Below are 18,168 nucleotides of genomic sequence, written 5' to 3' on the forward strand. Positions count from 1 at the left end.
GAAAATGGTGGTAGGATCAAAGGATTGGCATTTCTTATGGAATCAGATAATGGTTAGAGATCCAGGCTTCTTCCACATCATTATTCTTTCATCATTAAGTATAGATATCATCCTCACGATCTGAGTTTTCACACTTACCTCCAGGCAGCAGGATAAAAGAAGTAAAGGAGGGGAAAAGAAGTGTGACTCTTATCTGTATTTAAAGGAAGTTTCCCAGAAGTTGTCACATGATACTGCCCCTTTGTATTTCAATGGCCAGAACCTAGTCACACGGCTACTCCAAGCTATAAAGAGGCTGAAAAATAAAGTCTTTATTCCAGAAACCAGTAAAAATAAAATAAAATAAAATAAAATAAAATAACAGGTTATATTACCAACAAAAGGGGGAGAAAATATATTGAGGCAGGCAATTACTATATTTCTTTGATTCTAAGATGTGCTTTTTCCCACAGTTTACCTCTCTGAAATCAAGATATACAATTAGTGCTATGTTATGGTTCAATTGCTGTGTTTTTTTCTTTCTTAATAGTACAGAAAATAATGGAGCCTTTTACAGTTGATGACAGGTATTAGAAGAAAGATGATAGTACGTATCTTGCCAAGGCAGAGATACTGAGGGGAAGAACAGATTTTCTTGGGGCAAGAGAAAGGGGAGAAATAGAATGAGTTTGGTTTTGTATATGTTAAGTTTGAGAATGACCTATATACAGTTGAAAATTTAAGGGTGAAACTCAAGCAGGTGATGAAGTATGTTCTGAAATTTATGTGGGAAAATTCCTTGAGTTCTTAAGAATTTGATTATTTGTACCTCTTGTTTTCCAAAAATAATTTCAAGTGACAGCTCTTCACTATAGGTAGAAATTCTTTCATTTGTTGCCAAAACCTCAGCTGCACTGCTACATGTCATGATAATTTTATAAGATGATAAGGTATTAAGTTTTTCAAATAAATTAGCAGTGAAAAATGAGATGTGATTAAAAAAATTAGTTTGTAGCCAATAAAGTGATGGTGGAATTTTGTCGTGTCTATAGTGATCGTATGTGAAACTTTTGATAGAAATGTCTGGTTTTAATTTATTTTTTTCTGAATGCTTTACTAAAGACCCACGTGCAAGCGGAAAAATTAAAAACAGACAACCTCGGATCCACTGTAACTTTCACATGCCATCAAAAAGTCTAAGATAAATGTTTCTTTTGGCCATCATGGATGAAGTGCAAGCAAAAAGTAAAGTCAATTTACATTTTAATACTCCTATTTGAAATAATAAAACAGTATTTGGACATAGGCATTTTACTACGCTTGCTGATAGAAGGCATAGTTTGGTTGAAGTTATGAAAAAAATGCACACAGCAAATTATTTCTGTTCCTTTCTCAGGTCTGTATCCTTATTTGAAATGTAAGAAAAAAGGAAATGAGAGAGGTTATTACTTTTTTTTTTTTTTTTTGAGACGGAGTTTCGCTCTGTCGCCCAGGCTGGAGTGCAGTGGCCAGATCTCAGCTCACTACAAGCTCCGCCTCCCGGGTTCACGCCATTCTCCTGCCTCAGCCTCCCAAGTAGCTGGGACTACAGGCGCCCGCCACCTCGCCCGGCTAGTTTTTGTATTTTTTAGTAGAGACGGGGTTTCACCGTGTTCGCCAGGATGGTCTTGATCTCCTGACCTCGTGATCCGCCCGTCTCGGCCTCCCAAAGTGCTGGGATTACAGGCTTGAGCCACCGCGCCCGGCCGTTATTACATTTTTTTAATGCAAGCTCAGTAAAAGGTAAATTTATGTTTTCAGGTATCTTGCCAGCAACATGGATCTCCTATCCCCAATATCTCACCAAGTTCTTCAGGAAACAGAAACTGATCGAACATGAAATTTTAGAAACTAATAAGATCTGTAGACCCAAGAGATCAATCACATTAATTTGTACGAGCTTTTCCTAAGCAAAAATAGCAAATAGAGATAGCACTGGTTTGTTTTTTTTTTTCATTTTTTGACATTTTAAAAGTTCCAGTTAGTTTCATTCACTTATTCCATATATCCTTTGGAGCCTACTATATGTGAGGGACTAGGCTAGTCCCTCACAGGGAAATTCATGAATGAAATTCATTCATTCAGGTGCTACGAAGAAGGAAGATATGATGCTAGGAGACTCTACAGAAAGAGTTGACATAAAGGAAAGTCAGAGAAGTACTTTTCACATAAGAGCATCGGAAAAGATGTTTCTAGATGCAGAATATCTAACTAATGGAGGTTTAAACAATTAAGTCATTTACTATCTCATGTAACAGGAAGTTTGGAGGTATTTTCATCAGGTTTGGTTTAGAAGTCGGTTCAGGATTGGCTCAATGATGTCAACAAAGCCCTAGACTCTTTTCCTCTCTTTATTCTTCCACCTCTTCTTGCTAGCTAAGTTCTTATGCTTGTCCCCTCAAGTTCAGAAGACGCCACAATTCTAGGCATTATGTTCTCATACAACTGAATTCAGAGGCAGGAAAAGAGGTATTTCTTCTGGTATGTCTTTTTTTTTTTTTTTCCGGAAGTCTTTTTTCTCAAAAGGGATTTCAGATCCCGTTGGCTTTGGACATGTTCATGTGCTACTTGTAGGAGCTCATGGGAAAGCCAACATAGAGCAACTTTAGTGTCTATCATTGGAGTCAGGCTCTGTCAGCAAGGATGGTGGAGGTGAAAAATGCCTGTAAAACGTAATTTCTACTACGGGGAGTGACTCTGAAGGATGTGACTCACAGCTGTGATTTGAAGGGCAAGGAAGATGACTACAGAAGAGGCAAAGAAGTGGACTCCAGTAGTTAATATCTTCTGGGGCAGCACATTGAAATAACAAAAATGGCACTTGGACCTAGACATTCTATTAAGGTTAATGGTACAGCCTGTGGTATAGGTGAGATAGTATAAACAAATAAATGCACATATCAAGTTATTTCTGTTCCATTCTAAGACCTATGTCCTGTATGTAAGGTCAGAAAGGACCTCAGGAATGGGCAGCTGAGGGAATCCAGCAGAAGGTGAAGGGAATCAAAGATTCCACTGGAGTGCTGGCAATGCTGATGTTGGATTATGGACTGCATGAAAGACAAAGAGACTAGAGACTGGGGGCTTTCCTGGGGAATTCAGATCCATGGAAGTTGGGGACTAGAATAGGTAGTAGGTGGAGAGGTTGAGCTTTGGTTGATAGGGCCAGTAACAGGGCTATAGTAAGTTGCTCTTATGAACACTGGGACACATCCCGTTACTTCTTGACATAGAAAATCTTTATTAAAATTCACCCAGATACCAAAGCCACCCTTGGGCTTAAAATTTCTCTCTGAAATAGAGAACCCAGAAATAGCCACACACAAGTATGGCCAACTGATATTTTGACAAAGGTGCAAAAGGTACTCTACGGAAGAAGGCTAAACTTTTCAATAAGTAATGCTAGAGTAATTGGATAGCCACCAGCAAAAACCTGAACCGAAACCTCACACCTATTAATGGAAAACTTAACTCACAAAAATGAACCCAAAATGAGCCATAGACTTAAATGTAAAAGGTAAAACTAAAACAACCTTTGAAAGAAAACAAGACAAAATCTTTAGGATGTAGGATTAGAGAATAGTTCTCGGACATGACACCAAAAGCACAATCCATAAATTTAAAAAATGAATAAACTGGACTTCATCAAAATTAAAAATATTTGTTCTGTGGCAGATCTTGTTAAGAAAATGAAAATACAAACTGCAGATTGAAGAAAATATTTGTGAATCATGCATCTGACAAAAGATACATCTAATATATGAAGAACTCTCAGATTGTTACAGGAAAAAAAACAAATAATACTAATTAGAAAAAGGGCAAAAGACATAAGATATTTAACTGAATGGTATATACAGATGGCAGATAAAAACATGAAAAGATATTCAAGATTATTAGCCACCAGGGGAATAAATGTAAAACTGTGATGAGGTATTACTATACATTTATTATTTACTTTAGCTCAGCTAAAATAAAAATAATAATAGAAAATGCTGGTGAGGATACAAAGAAACTGGATATCTCATACATTGCTGGAGGGAATGTAAAATGTTACAGTCACTCTGGAAAATAGATTCTAATTTCTTTAAAAAATGAAACATACATGTATCACATGACCCGGCAATTGCACTTTTGGGCATGTATCTCAGAGAAATGAAGATTTCTGTCCACATAAAAACCCGTATTCAATTATTCACAGCAGTTTTATTTGTAATAGCCCCAAATGGGAAATAACCAAAATGTTCTGCAATAGGTGAATGGTTAAACAAATTGTGGTACATCCATGCTGTGGAGGAATATTACTCAGTAATAAAAAAGGAATGAACTACTGATAAATGCAACAACTTGCATGGGTCTCAAGTGCATTATGCTAAGTGAAAGCAGCCAATCTCAGAAGGTCACATACTGCATAAGTCCATTTATATAACATCTCAAAATATCAAAATTATAAAATCAGAAACAGAGATCACTAGGGTTAGGAGGGCAGGTGTTACTAAAAAGGTTAGCACCAGGGAGATCTTTGTGAGGGTGGAATAGTTCTGTATCTTGATCATGGTGGTGGTTACACAAAATATGTAATAGAATGATATAGGACTATACAAATACTTTATATCAATGCCAGTTTCCTGGCTTTGATACTGTACTAGAGTTATACGAGATGTAATCACTGGGGGAAACAGGTACACAAGACATCTCTGTACTGTCTTTGCAACTTCATGTGAATCTACAACTATTTCAAAATGAAAAGTTTAAAAGAAAATTTTCTCTGAGGCATCTCTCTCTTGCTTTCTTTCATCCTGCGCATTTCTCTTTACCTGAGTATGACTTTTTTTCTTTCTTTCCCCCTTTCCCTTATGTACTGAGTTTTCCTTTAACCCATAATGCCAAACTAAGTCATTCCCCATCCTCCTGTTGTTCCTATTTATTTAATGAAGGTTATGCTTTCATGTGCTTAATTTTAAAAGCAGGAAAATACTAACTCTTTAAACAAATTTCTTAAAAAACAAAACCCAAAACTAACCTGCTTTTTATTTTATATAATTCAGTTAATCATTGTTCTTTAAGGTCAGAAGTCCACAATACAAACATGTTTCCAACACTTGTATTGGAAGATAATTTTTGTTGTATACGCATGGAGCATTAATATCATTCTTCATGTCTATGGATTATGAATGCACATTTAGGATTTACTGGGGAAACAATGACATAAAATATTATGTTCTATTGATTCTTCATATAAATCTACATGTCAAAAAATAATCCTTTGCCAGATCATGTATCTAGATTTTTCGTTTGGAAAATATGAACATTACAACTACAGAACATCAAACTGAATGCAGCCCTGTCCTGAGGGCTTGCAAAGTGAATCTGGCAATACTTTGGAAAAGTACTACTTTAGATTCTAAAGGACCCAAAGAGCTCTCCGGCTTTTCCAGTGGGCTCAGCCCCAACCATTCTAATTTCTTCAATAAATTACGACTTGCAGGTGTTTAAATATGCAAGTATCTTTTGATCTTTTCATTATCATTGTAAAACACCAGTCCTAACAAGCAGTAAAGATTACACTTTATGGCGGTAATATTTACATTTAATGCACTTCTGCATTTCTTCCCACACATTTTTCGTCTTAATTCTTTCAACTAAACGTTTACCCTCTTTTTTTAAGCCTCAGTATTAAAAAGAAAATAAAATCCCACAGAATTTCGCAACATTGCGATTGCACTAGCTTGAGAACGAAGGAAGTTAGTCCCTTGTGGTGATCCGTCCTTTCATCCTGGTGTTTGCCTGCAGCAAGATGGCGGCGGTCTCAATGTCAGTGTCGCTGAGGCAGGCGTTGTGGCGAAGGGTAGTGGCTGTAGCTGCCCTTTCCGTTTCCAGGGTTCCGACCAGGTAACAGAATTGTCACACTTTTCTTCAAGCTTCTTGGGTCCCTCCATTTTTGCGGAGTCTTTGCTGGCTGAATTCCGGAGGAGGCCTCGGGGAAAGCGTCCTCTGCTGACCCTTTTCTCGGGAGAGGTCGGGCGGACTAGGGACTGTCTGCTATCAATGGGCGCTGGCCAGGCGAGTGAGGGCGTGAGTGAGAGGCCGGGGAGGAGGACCTGTGGTTTTCTGGAAGCTTTTGGCTTGTGGCTGAGGGAGAGGGTCCGTGGGGAGGATTTGCCGCCGGAGCTGCAAGCTGAACCTTAGCCTTCAGAGAAGGGGAGGTGTCTCACTGATTTCTGTCTTCACTTTCTGCATCCCTTCCATTTGTCACCTGTTTGCCCACGCAGCACTCCAGTCCTTACAGAAGGGTTAAATCACGTATTCCTTCCATGGTTTTAAGTGGTTTTAATTTGGTTTCTGCATAGGAAAGTTGTTTATTCATCAGTCTGCTTGGGAGGAAAACTTGTTTGGAATTCAGTGTTAGTAAAAATATCACGATTAGTAATATTGGAAGGTAATTTTTAAAAGGCTGGTGGTAATGCCCGGAAGTTTTCTAGGGATTTTATTAAAACCTCACAATAATTCAGGGATTGAATTGAGTTGTTGAGAGCTCTTTGCGTCCTTGAGAACCTAAAGTAGTACTCTTCCAAAGTATTGTCAGATTCAGTTGTCAGTTGATTGTTACTGTGTTTCCTTGAAACATTTTTGTGATGATTTTTTTTCGGCCTTATTAACCTTCCATTTTCTGTTTTTCAGAATTTTCCAGAGGTTTATTATAGTACTACTATACATACATACACACACATATTAGAACAAAGATTAGAAAGGCTGGATGGAGAGATTTGAAGGGGGTAGGAGGGGGATGCAAGTGGTTAAAGGTTGAAAAGAAAGTCTAATGGAATGCTAATTGATTTAGTGTTAAATAAATATAAATGGAATGCAGAAAATTAGGATGAGTTAATTCGGAAGAATTTTTAAGGATGAGTTTTATTAAGGTTTGAATAATGGGTGTTGAGTGGGAAAGAAGAGAGTGTCCCAGTAGGGTCCGTGGCTTGTGAAAAGGCTTGAAAGCTTTAGTAAAACGATTACTAAATACATGGAATATAGTCACTCAAAAGTAAGAGTGCTAAGATTAGGGAAAGGCAAATGATGTTTGTAGTTAAATGTTCCATATATGGAAAGTATTTTTCTTTTTTCTTTTCTTTTTTTTTCTTTTTTGAGATATAGTCTCACTCTGTCGCCCAGGCTGGAGTGCAGTGGCGCGATCTGGGTTCACTGCAACCTCCGCCTCCCGAGTCAAGCATTCTCCTGCCGCAGCCTCCTGAGTAGCTGGGATTACAGGCGCGCACCACCACGCCTGGCTGATTTTTGTATTTTTAGTGGAGACGGGGTTTCACCATGTTGGCCAGCCTGGGTTGAGTATTTTTCTAAGGTAAAATACTGGTTAAGGTAAAACACTGGTTAACTTAGAGTAATATAGCGGTGACCAAGATTAGCCCTTCCCTCCGTACACACTATAGGGATTAATTGTGCATTCCCAGATAATAATGTATTCATGGTAGCCCCAGAACTGAAAACAAGTTTGATGGGACCACTGGTTTATGGCTAATCAAAACATGGCTGTAATTTTAAGTCACAGCCATTTTGTCAGCAATTATAGTAATTGAAGTTAAGATGATATTAGAATTTTGAAACTCTGATGATAATTATTACTGCATATCCAAACTTAAGAGTTTTTGCTTGCAAATGTAAGAGATTTGAAAATAAATCATTTAATCTTGAAAAAAATCTTAGCATAACGCCAAAGAAGACATTTTCTAAATACAAATTAACACATTTATTTGTTTTCTGTGCCACATTTTTACCCCAAGAGCTTGTCATGTTCATCTTAATTTGAGGGAGATTATAGACCCTCTCCCTTACATATTGTTTGTTCTTCGCCCTTAAGCATTCTTTTTCCATTATGATTTGATAGTAATGAGGATCTGAAAAAGGTGAGTAGAAAGAACCAATTAATGGGAAAATCTACATCTAAAATTCATTTTACTGTAATGCTTAGAAAAACATTTGCAAATCATGTAACATTTCAGATCATTTGAGTAGAATATGGGAAGTGGAATCAGTAAGGTAAGGAGTGGAGTAGGGAACTGAAGAAAAGGATGCTGTTAGCTGCTACTTTAACATATGAATTCAATTATAGTATGTCATCAGTAAAAAGCGAAACAAAGAATGCAACAACATATACACACAAGAGAAAAAATTAAGTAATGTGAGTGATTCACCTGATCTAATGTGGGTGATTCACCTAATCTAGTTACTCACTGAGCTTGTGCCGTAGTGTTGGTCTCGGTCTCCGTGTGCTTCTCATTTCCCTGTACTGAATGTGAGAAGGGAAAAAAACGGGTTAAATTGTCTACATTATTTTTTTTTTTTTGATATGTAGTTTCGCTCTGTCCCAGTTTAGAGTGCAGTGGCGCAATCTCAGCTCACTGCAACCTCTGCCTCCCAGGTTCAAGCGATTCTCCCGCCCCAGCCTCCGGAGTAGCTGGGATTACAGGTGCCCGCCACCACGCCCAGCTAATTTTTGTATTTTTAGTAGAGACGGAGTTTCACCGTGTTAGCCAGGCTGGTCTCAAACTCCTAACCTCAGATGATCCACCCGCCCAGGCCTCCCAGAGGGCTGGGATGACGGGTAAGCCACCGCGCCCGTCCCTAAATTGTCTACATTTATCCTTACTTTCCCTGACTTTCCTAAGGGATTTTCCAGGGTAAATTTAACTATTCTAAATGCATTTATCAGGCAGATGAAATGGCACTGTATTTCAAAATAGCAATACTTAAGATATTTGATGCAGTGCTGTTGTTATTTATTCACTTATTTAAGTATCTTCATGTATATTTATCTCACCTCAGTATTTACTAGGTCTTGTATTTTCCTCAAACAAGACTTTAGGGTGTTAAGTCACCAGAAGGTTTTAATTAATGACTGGTGGGGACTGAGTGTGTGGGACCTGTTTGTGAGGCCTCTTTTATGCCCTGATAAAGCAGGCTTTCTTCTGTTGCTGTATTTCGTTCTTCAGCATTATATAAGGTAGCATGAAATTGAGTCTTCAATTCGATGGGGAATTGAATTTGGACCCTCCAATTAGTAAGCAGTCCTTAAGATTGACAAAAATTCTGTGTATGTTAACAGCTTGCTGGGAAATAGGCTAAGCTCAGATTTAGGACACTTCAGACCAATAGGTTCACTTCTACTTCAGATAAACTAAATTCCTCTCTGAGGGGCAGCTATTTTTGCTATCTTTATAACACATTCAAGCCAGAGTTTGAGAGCTTGAAAGGTTTCTAATATGTTTTCTGATAGGTTTATTTGTTTTGTTTCTTTTCCTCTTTCCAAATGCCCATACTTAGTCAGTTTTCATCAGTAGCAGACATCTTCGTTTAATTTTTGTTAGAAAAATTATTATTAGTTTTTGAGACACAGTCTCATTCTGTTGCTCAGGCTGGAGTGCAGTGGCACAATCTTGGCTAATGCAATCTCCACCCTCTGGGCTCAGGTGATCCTCCTGCCTTAGCCTTCACAAGTAGCTGGGACTATAGGTGTGCTTGCCACCACACCAGGCTAATTTTTGTATTTTCAGTACAGACGGAGTTTCACACTGGTCTTGAACACCTGACCACAAGTGATCCGCCCACCTCAGCCTCCCAAAATGTTGGGATTACAGGCATGAGCCACCGTACCCAACCGGAAAATTAAATATTTTGATATGTAATGTCTGGCATATAGTAAGCCTTCCCTAGATAAATGGTAATTTTATTATCGGTTTGAATAGTCTGAATATTTTTCATTTCTTTAATCTTGGTCACAAGTATTTTGATAGATTGTGTTATTGTTCAAAGTATTCACTACCATTATGTGTAACAGGATTACATATCCAAAAACCACTGGCCAAATGACTTGCTTTATCCAGTGAAATGTTAGTGGAAATAATATACCATGTCAAACAGGAGCTTTGAGAGCTGTCCTGTGTTTTGTCATATTCCTTTTCCCTCTGATGTGAGGTAGGCATACTCTAGGTGGGGTCTGCTGTTTTAGCCCACATCTTGGATTGTAGACTACATAGCACAAAGCAGAAACTGATTCTTGTTGCAAGATTTTATAAAATATAAATTGAGTGAAAAGTAAACCTTTGCTGTAAGCCACAAAAGTGTTTGGTTGTTGGTTACCTCAGCATTGCAACCTATACTGACTCTATTTTATATACACGCATATTTGCAATTGCACAGGTTTTAGCACATGAACTGGTATATCAGCAGTGAGGTTTCAAGCTTTTTGAGGACATGACCACATTTTTATTTATTTTTGTGTACTTCATGGCATCTAGTGTAATGGCTTGCATGTAGCAGGTAAATGCTTATCTTACAGATGAATAAATACATATTTAGAGATGAGTGGTTGTGAGGAAAAGCAGGGAACATTACACAGTGTTTCTTTTAATAGCCTCATCAGCGATAGCCAGGTATGCACTAACCTACATAAATATGAATATAAACTATATACAACACGTATTCTTTCTAATTATTTGCAATTGTCTGAGTGTAGGATATTCACCTAGAACTCTCTTAACTTTTGGATTGAAGTTGTCTTATGAATAGCTTTTGTACTCATACACTTTGACAATGTTCAGACACTTCTTTTGTATTCAAATTTAAAAATGCAAGAGGAAATGAATCTATTTGGGAAGGGGTACCCTTGGAACATGAGAACTTTTTTGGAGTAAGAGTAACTTTGTGAAGTTTTAGAAAGTTAGTAATACGGCCAGGTGCGGTGGCTCACGCCTGTAATCCTAGCACTTTGGGAGGCCGAGGCGGGTGGATCATGAGGTCAGGATTTGGAGACCAGCCTGGTCAACATGGTGAAATGCCGTCTCTACTAAAAAATACAAAAATTAGCTGGGTGCGTTGGCGGGTGCCTGTAATCCCAGCTACTCGGGAGGCTGAGGCAGGAGAATCGCTTGAACCTGGGAGGCGGAGGTTGCAGTGACACAAGATCGTGCCACTGCACTCTAGCCTGGGTGACAGGGCAAGACTCCAAAAAAAAAAGTTAATAATACATGGAACTTAATGGAGAAAGATGGAGCAACTTGGTTCCTGTATAATACTTGCTAAAAGAGATCTGTTTGGGGTGAGGTATACATAGAATTTAGACAGAATACATATTGTCTGTACTGAATACAAACAATTTCAAATGGAAGAGCTTCTAAAATATATCCCTTGATAGAAGCTGAGAATGGCTTATTCTGAGTAAAATTAATTCCAAGTAACATTTACTTCTAATTTACTGTGTTATCAGCTACTGTGCCAAGGATTTCACCTGTATTGTCTCATATGTTTCCCACACTAATCCTATCAACTCAGGTGTTGTAATCCTTATTTTTCAGATGAGGAAACAGGTACAGAAGTGAAATTACTTAAGTTTACATTGCCAGGAAATGATTGGTTCCAGGACTCCTCAAGGACACCAAAATCCATGGATGCTCAAGTCCCTGATTTAAGATGGTGTAGTATTTGCGTATAAGTTCTGCACGTCCTCCTATATACTTTAAATCATCTCTAGATTACTTATGATACCTAATACAATGTAAGTGCTTTGTAAATAATTGTTATCTTGTATTGTTTAGGAAATAATGACAAGAAAAAAGACTGTACATGATTAGTACAGATGCAGTTATTCCCCCACGCCGAGTGTTTTATTTATTTATTTATTTTATTATTTTTTTTGAGATGGAGTCTTGCTTTGTCACCCAGGGTGGAATGCAGTGGCGCGATCTCGGCTCACTGCAACCTCTGCCTCCCGGGTTCAAGCAATTCTCCTGCCTCAGCCTCCCGAGTAGCTGGTATTACAGGCACGCACCACCACGCCCGGCTAATTTCTTTGTATTTTAATTAGAGATGGAGTTTCACCATGTTGGTCAGGCTGGTCTCAAACTCCTGACCTCGTGATCCACCTGCCTTGGCCTCCCAAAGTGCTGGAATTACAGGAGTGAGCCACTGAGCCCAGCCCCCTTTAATATTTTAAATCTGAGGTTGGTTGAATTCATGATGTGGAACCCACGGATGCAGAGGGTTAACTGTAGTCTGATATAGCAGTCTAAATGAATATGTTGACTTTTGCAGTGAGGAGTATTATGTCTAGTAATCAGTTCAAACCCTAATGTCCTCTCTGTTTTTTCTGCCTTTTAGCAAAGTGTTTTCTTTATTTGAGAGACCATGGAATACTCTTATTTTTACTGTTGTTCCATGGCTCCGTTTATATAGTGAGAGTTACCAAATGCACAATTAGTTGTTTATTTTTTTTAAGCTAATGATTTTTTCCCCCTTAATTTTGTAATTATTTTTGGTGAGGGACTTTCCATAGGTGACTTATACTTTTTTACCCTCTTAAAAAATATATAATGCATGTATTAAACAAGATATACTGGACATTTCTTTTTTTTTTTTTTTCTGTTTTCTTACTGATTCCATTGATCATTAGGAAAAGCAATTGTATTCTGTGGCCTTTAGGAAGGATTAAGTGTCTGCTATGCTTTCTGAGTTCTCATGTCTGCTTTCTAATAGTGTTACATTCTTCCTTAACTGGTCTGCTTCCCTTTAGCAGTTTTAGCACCCCTTTTTCATTTATTATGGATTTGAATGTCAACCAACTAAACCTATTAGAATTTTGTGTAAAACCAAGTATGCTTAATAAAATTCTGATGATGACAGAAGTTTACTGTTTGTGATTAAAGACTTGAGCTCTTTTAAGGTTAACAAGTAATTGTATTTAATATATGAGCTCTTGTGACTTTTCTAGCTTGTAGAAGTCCAAAGATCCTGATGGAACCCTGTCGAACCTGCATTATGCAGTGACCACGTTCTTCACAACAACTTTCATCTAAATATTTGAATAGTTTAATAAACTAATTTTTTTCTTTTAATTCAGCAATTCTGAATTCTTGTTTCAAGTTCTATTTTGTTGTCTGTTACTGAGTATTTTGGTAGGTAAATACGACTTTAGGTTCTTTAGAACTAGTTAATTGCTCAAAGGTGACCTTTTCTTCTTGTCTGTACTCACTAGACTTAATTTTTCTTTTATGGGCTCATTCTCCAGGTCACTGGTTTTTAAACCCTTGTGCATCAAAATTATCTGTTGTGTGCCTAAAAAATTCAGATGCCTTGTCCCCAGTCTATATTGGTTCAGTAAGTTTAGGTTGAGGCTTAGCTCTATGGTGATTCTAATGGGAAGCTAGGGCTGAAAACTGATTAAAAAAAAAAGAGGTTTCCATATTATATCCTGTAAGACTTAGGAAATACATTTTTCCTTGGAAGAAAGTTCAGGGAGATTTCCAGAAACAAAAATTCTTCCATTTTTGCATATTTTTCTATTCTAAATTAAGTTTTATGCTTTTCACCCATGCACATAAGAGGTATTTTCTTGGAGAAAGTTTCCTTAGAGGGAAAAAAGGCATTTTGATAATTTTGGAGAAAGCAGGCCATGTTACTGTCTCTCCAGAGACTCTTGTTCTTCCTTTTGGAAGAGCTCAGATTTAATATAGCACAGCTGTTGAACTCTGCCCTTCAAAATTTTAAGAAAGTGTTTTATCCTTTCAAATGGAAAGGGCTTTTTTAGGGAGGTGGTCTTTGGCTGGTTGTAGTTCTCTAAGAAAGTTTCATGCTTCTCTATTCTTTTGTGTTTGAATTGTTTCAGATGTTGAGAGAACTGTCTCTGGGAGTAAAATCTGGCTGCTTTTGCAATATGTTTTCTGTATTCTTAAACAAAGCTAGATGAAGAGTTTGCTTCTTTGTGTTTTCTAGTACTCAAAAATATGTTTTTTCCTTTATTCAGCCACTTCATACATAAGTAAATGGTCCTTGAATAGGGCTTACTAGACAAAAGATTCTGTTCTAGATGACTGTTCAGCAAGCCATATGCTTCTCCTAAAAATGTCAGTCTGTCTTGATGAGCTTTAAAGTGAATACAGATGTTTTGGCTCTTTTGAGGACTACCACTTTTTGTATGGAAAGAGTACTTCTTTTTCAAATGATCTCTTCAATATACTTACAGAAATTTGCATGAAATTTATGACTTTTGCCTTTTAAGTCTAATAAGATGATTAGACTTAGAGATTTGTAATTTGAATTTAATTTTAATATTCATAGTACAAATGAGATTTGGGGAAATAAAATACATTTCATAATATGGCTTTTTGTTCAAATCTTGTATTCAACCTTTTAAAAAATGTGAAACTTAAAGTGCTTTGTAATATTTACTTTTGTGCAATAAAAAGTGATATTTTGGCAGGAAAGGTTGCCTTTTTAGATGTTCAGTGTCTTCTATCTTTGTAGGTTAACTCTAGAGTTATAGTTCATAGATTTATGTAATATATAAGTTGGAAGAAAACTCTAGAATCATTAAGTCCAATCCTTTGTTTAATGCAAGAATCTTTAGAACTTCCTGCTTCTTGATTATCTAGTTGTTGAGGAAGTTTGGTGACTTTCTGATAACCCCAGAAAACACACTGTACGTTTAGACTTACTGGTAAGTGATATTTTTCTTTGAAACTATGTAGAACAAGTTTAACCCCGTATACACTTGTCAGCCCTTCAGATAATTGAAGACATTTGTCGTCACTCATTCTCCCTGCAAGTCTGTGCTCCAGGCTTAGCATGTCCAGTTTGTTTACTCTTTATTAATGATCAAATTTCCTGATGGTTTACTACCTCTTGGTACCCTTTAGGATGTTTTCCATTTTGTCAGTGTTGATCTTTGAACTATATACTGTACTTTTGTTTAAATGAGATTATCAGAGATGATAGTTTCATGAGCTGTGATTGAATTAAGGAAAAAAGTTGACTCTAGGTTGGATTTATTTTATTTTTAAAATTATAAAGAAAAATTAACTGTTTCCCTTTTGGTGTATACTTCTTAGAGTTTTAACACATGTATGGGTTATGTGTAATCACCACCATAATCGTAGTACAGAATACAGTAATATTATGCAAATGACTGTTTTACTGTATTGTTTCAGGGTACAGAATACCAAAAGACTTCATTACCCCAAGACTCCCTCATGTTATCCTTCCCTGAACGCTGTAATCCCTGTTCACAGTTATCTGTTTTCATCTTTATAGTTTTACAGTTTTGATACTGTAATATAAATGTAGTCATATAGTATATAACCTTTTGAGATTGTCTTTATTCAGCATAAAGCCTTTGAACTTCATATAAGTTTCATATATCAATGGTTTGTTCTTTTTTACTGCTAAGTAGTATTCCATTGTGTGGAGGTACCACAGTTTATCCGTTTATCTATTGAAGGACATATGAATTATTTCTGGTTTTTGGCAGTGTAAATAGAGCTGCTATAAACACTTGCATACAGGATTTTATGTGAATTATGATTTTGTTTTTCTACAGTAAATGCCTGGGTAGGAGATTCCTGGGTCATAGCTAAGTATATGTTTAACTTTATAAGAAACTGTCAGACTGTTTTCTGGAGTGGTTGTACCATTTTGCTTTCCACCAGCACCACATGAAAGTTTTAGTTGTTTTGCATCCTTGTTAACATTTGTATTGTCAGTTTTTTTTTTTTTTTTTTTTTTCTTGAGACGGAGTCTTGCTCTGTCACCCAGGCTGAAGTGCAGTGGCAACATCTTGGCTCACTGCAAGCTCCGACTCCCGATTTCAAGCGATTGTCCTGCCTCAGCCTCCTGCGTAGCTGGGATTACAGGTGCACGCCACCATGCTTGGTTAATTTTTGTATTTTTAGTAGAGACGGAGTTTCACCATGTTGGTCAGGCTGGTCTCGAACTCCTGACCTCGTAATCTGCCTGCCTCGGCCTCCCCAAGTGCTGGAATTATAGGCATGAGCCACCGCGCCTGGCTGTATTTTTTATTTTAGCCATTCTAGTAGGTGTTTAATGGTATTTCATTATGGATTTTTATTTTGGAATGGCTTTATTGAGCTATAATTTATATATTATAAAATTTACTCATATAAAGTATACAATTTGATGGGTTTTAGTATATTCACAGAATTGTACAACCAAAACTACAATTTTAGAATATTTCCATCACTCAAAAGGAAACTCTGTACCCATTAGCAGTCACTTCTCCCTGAGTCCTAGATAATGACTAACCTTCTTTTTGTCTCTGTAGATTTGCTTATTCTGGACATTTTATACAAATGCAGTCATATAATATATCATCTTTTGTGACAGGCTTCTTTCACTTAGCATAATGTTTTGAAGGTTTATCCAAGTTGTAGCATGTACCAGTACTTTATTCCTTTTTATTGAAGAATAGTTTTCTATTGTATGGACAAACCACATTTTATTTTTAAGGGACATCTGGATTGTTTCTACCTTTTGGCTATATGAACAGTGTTCTGTGGACATTCAGGTACAAGTTTTTATGTCAACATATGTTTTTATTGTTTTGGGTGTATTCCTCAGAGTAGAATTGCAGGATAATGTAATAACTCTATATTTAGCCTTTTGAGTAACTGTCAGACTGTTTTCCAAAGTGGCTGTACTGTTTTACATTCCCACCAGCAGTGAATGAGGGTTCCACTGTCTTTGCATCCTCTCCAACTTTGTTATTATCTATCTTTTTGAAATTAAAACTATCCTAGTGAGTGTAAGATGGGATCTCATTCTGGTTTTGATATGTACTTGTACGATGGCTAACTCATTGTGGTTTTAATATGCATTTCTCTAATGGCAGATGATGTTGAACTTTGGTGAAGTATCTGTTTATGTCTTTTGCCCATTTTTAATCATGTTATTTTCTTATTGTTCAGCTTTTATAGTTCCTAAAATATTCTGGATACAAATTCTTTGTCATGTATGGGAAAAAATATCTCTCTCTAGGTTCATGGTTGAGCCCCCTACAACAAAAGACAGTTGAAGAAGAGAAAAGCATACAAATGTATTTAGTATAAGTTTTATGTAACATGGGAGCTTTCATAAGGAGATAAAGCTCCAAAGAAACAGTTAAACTTGTGTATTTTTATGCTTAGGTTAGGTGAAGAGTACATAGTCAGGGATAAATATGATAGAACAAAGGGGATTTGATATATGGTAATAAGCTGGGGGAAACAGCAAAGCCAGTTTGTTCTGGTTCATCTCTGTGGTGGGCCATTTGTCTTCAGAGATAACAGTGTTCCTTTCTTTCTGATGTAGGGGAAGACACCTCTCACATTAGAGTTTTATAGGGAAGGTTAGATAATCCTAGATTTCATAACCTACTTCAGAAAAGAAGGGATGGGGGAAGAAGGTCAAAGGTACCTTCCTACTTTGGGCGTTTTTCAGTATTACAAGGTGGTACATTTTGGGGTAGCATGTCCTGAACTCTACCAATCAGATGTGTAATTTTCAAATATTTTCTCCTAATGTGTAGTTTTTCTTTTTCATTCTTTAACATTAGTTTTCACAAAGTAAAAGTTTTAAATTTTGATGAAGTTAGTTTACTAGTATTTTTCCTTTTAATGATTGTGCTTTTGCTGTTGAGCTCTTTGCCTGACCCCAGGCTGTGAAGATTTTTTTCTGTATTTTCTTCTTGAAGTTTTTGTTTTGTTTTGTTTTGTTTTGTTTTGTTTTTGTTTTTTTTAGGCAGAGTCTCGCCCTGTTGCCCAGGCTGGAGTGCAATGGCACAATCTTGGCTCACTGCAACCTCCGCCTCCCGGATTCAAGTGGATTCTCCTGCCTTAGCCTCCCAAGTAGCTGGGATTACAGGCGCATGCCACCACACCTGGCTAATTTTTTGTATCTTTAGTAGAGACGGGGTTTCACCATGCTGACCAGGCTGGTCTTGAACTCCCAACCTTGTGATCCACCTGCCTTGGCCTCCGAAAGTGCTGGGATTAGAGGCGTGAGCTACCGTGCCTGGCCTTTGTTTTTTTTTTTTAAGAGACAGAGTCTTGCTCTGTTACTCAGGCTGTAGGGTAGTGGTATGATAATGGCTCACCGCAGCCTCGACCTCCTGGACTCTAGCGAGTCTCTCCCACCTCAGCCTCCTGAGTAGCCAGGACTACAGGTGCACACCACCATGCCAGGCTAATTTTTATATTTTTTTTGTAGAGATGGATGCCTCCCTATATTGCCCAGACTGGTCTTGAATCCTGGGTTGAAGCAGTCCGCCTGCCTAGGCTCCCCAAAGTACTGGGATTACAGTTGTGAGCCACTGCA

The 18,168-nt window shown here is 37.4% G+C and overlaps 1 protein-coding gene across 2 annotated transcripts in view; it reads left to right on the plus strand.

Moving 5' to 3' along the window:
• Positions 1–5,788: 5,788 nt before the first annotated feature.
• Positions 5,789–18,168, plus strand: part of NDUFS4 (NADH:ubiquinone oxidoreductase subunit S4) — a 116,883-nt gene continuing 104,503 nt past the window's right edge. For both annotated transcript variants that reach the window (XM_025388734.1, XM_025388733.1), the window contains exon 1: positions 5,789–5,907. In XM_025388734.1, the coding sequence (XP_025244519.1) occupies positions 5,813–5,907 (95 nt within the window). In that variant the 5' untranslated portion in view covers positions 5,789–5,812. The remainder of the gene's footprint in view (positions 5,908–18,168) is intronic.

The sequence above is a fragment of the Theropithecus gelada genome, chromosome 6, assembly GCF_003255815.1.
Source record: "Theropithecus gelada isolate Dixy chromosome 6, Tgel_1.0, whole genome shotgun sequence".
Taxonomy (NCBI): domain Eukaryota; kingdom Metazoa; phylum Chordata; class Mammalia; order Primates; family Cercopithecidae; genus Theropithecus; species Theropithecus gelada.